Genomic DNA, 1,353 nt, shown 5'->3' with positions numbered 1-1,353 from the left:
CTGGACAAAAGCCAATTATATGCACTTTACGTATTAGCGAAGACATGCAAACAAACATTTTACAGAACTTCAGTCATGAAAATCATTTTTTGTTTATTCTCTATTAGAAAAACTACGCTTTTGTGTGAAGAGAGGTCCAGATAATTTATATTCTGTTCAAAATACAGAATACAACGCTAGTTTATATTATATGTGGTCTTTTGCAAAAACAGCTGTACCAACAACAATACAATACACTCTTCTTATGTCAAACAGCATATACATAGTAAACAAACAAGAGGGCATCATGGTCTAAATTACAAGTCAAATATTTTTAGCACAAGAAACAGGTTAAATTGGAATTTCACGTTTTAAAATTCTTAGTTTCATACTGTACTCAAAATGTTTCCTTTACTTAAAACTCTGGTGCGGGCGTCTTCCAAAATGTCACACCTAAACCGACTTCCTATTGTGCAGAACTTGGCATTCATGAAAACTACTAACGTCTCAGATATCTTGTCACACAAAGAAATAGGTGTTTATAAAAAACTTTTTGATAAGATGGATTCAAACAAAGATGGATTTTTATCCAAGGACGACTTGAGGAAAGGTTTGAAGGACTTTGTGAACTACACTGCCACTGAGGAAGAATTAAAAGAAACCATGGATACTCTGGACAGTGACAAAGACGGTTCGGTCGGGTTTGACGAGTTCATAGGCTACATTGCTTGGTCAAGACAGATGAGAACAGAAGAAGCTATCAAATACGCATTTGAAACTTTTGATAAAAACAGTGATGGTCTTATTAACAAAGATGAACTGCGTGAAGCTCTTGTAAGTCTTGGACTTGTACCAAATGAATCGCTTTTGAACAATATTATGCTTCTTACAGATAGGGACAGCGATGGAAATATCACCCTTGACGAGTTTAGGAAAGTATTTTATAACAAAGCCTTAAGTGAAGACTGAGTACTGTAATGTTTGTATAACTATCGTAAAAATATTAAGTAGGCAAGCTGTATGTTTTTGTATAAAATACCTATAAAGACTTACACCACACAACTAACTCTTAGTTCATTACCTATTCTAAAGTAAATTGAGTGGTTTGCAAGCTTACCTTTTTTTAATTTATTCGTAGCATACGTATATAAAATAATTAGTGACAAATATTTTTTATTTATAAATGCTATAACACTGCGCATCCCCCTATTTGTTACAACTTGACACAGTCACATTATGTATTGGCAGAAGTCAAAATCATGGTACCACATAATTATGTTAGCACGTCCTTGTAAACGAGTTGCTCACAGAATAAGTAGAGATGAATTTACTAAATTTGAAATCTAAATCGAGCTACTCACACACAATGAAAAA

At 33.5% G+C, this 1,353-nt stretch overlaps 1 protein-coding gene across 1 annotated transcript; it reads left to right on the top strand.

The window, feature by feature from the left end:
* The first annotated feature begins 244 nt into the window (after positions 1–244).
* Positions 245–1,095, top strand: LOC124363844 (calmodulin-4-like). Its single transcript, XM_046819108.1, has one exon. The coding sequence runs from the start codon at positions 382–384 to the stop codon at positions 946–948; it is 567 nt and encodes a 188-aa protein (XP_046675064.1). The 5' UTR covers positions 245–381; the 3' UTR covers positions 949–1,095.
* Positions 1,096–1,353: the final 258 nt, after the last annotated feature.

Source organism: Homalodisca vitripennis, chromosome 5 (genome assembly GCF_021130785.1).
Source record: "Homalodisca vitripennis isolate AUS2020 chromosome 5, UT_GWSS_2.1, whole genome shotgun sequence".
NCBI classification, from domain to species: domain Eukaryota; kingdom Metazoa; phylum Arthropoda; class Insecta; order Hemiptera; family Cicadellidae; genus Homalodisca; species Homalodisca vitripennis.
This window is presented reverse-complemented; position numbering and strand designations above follow the sequence as displayed.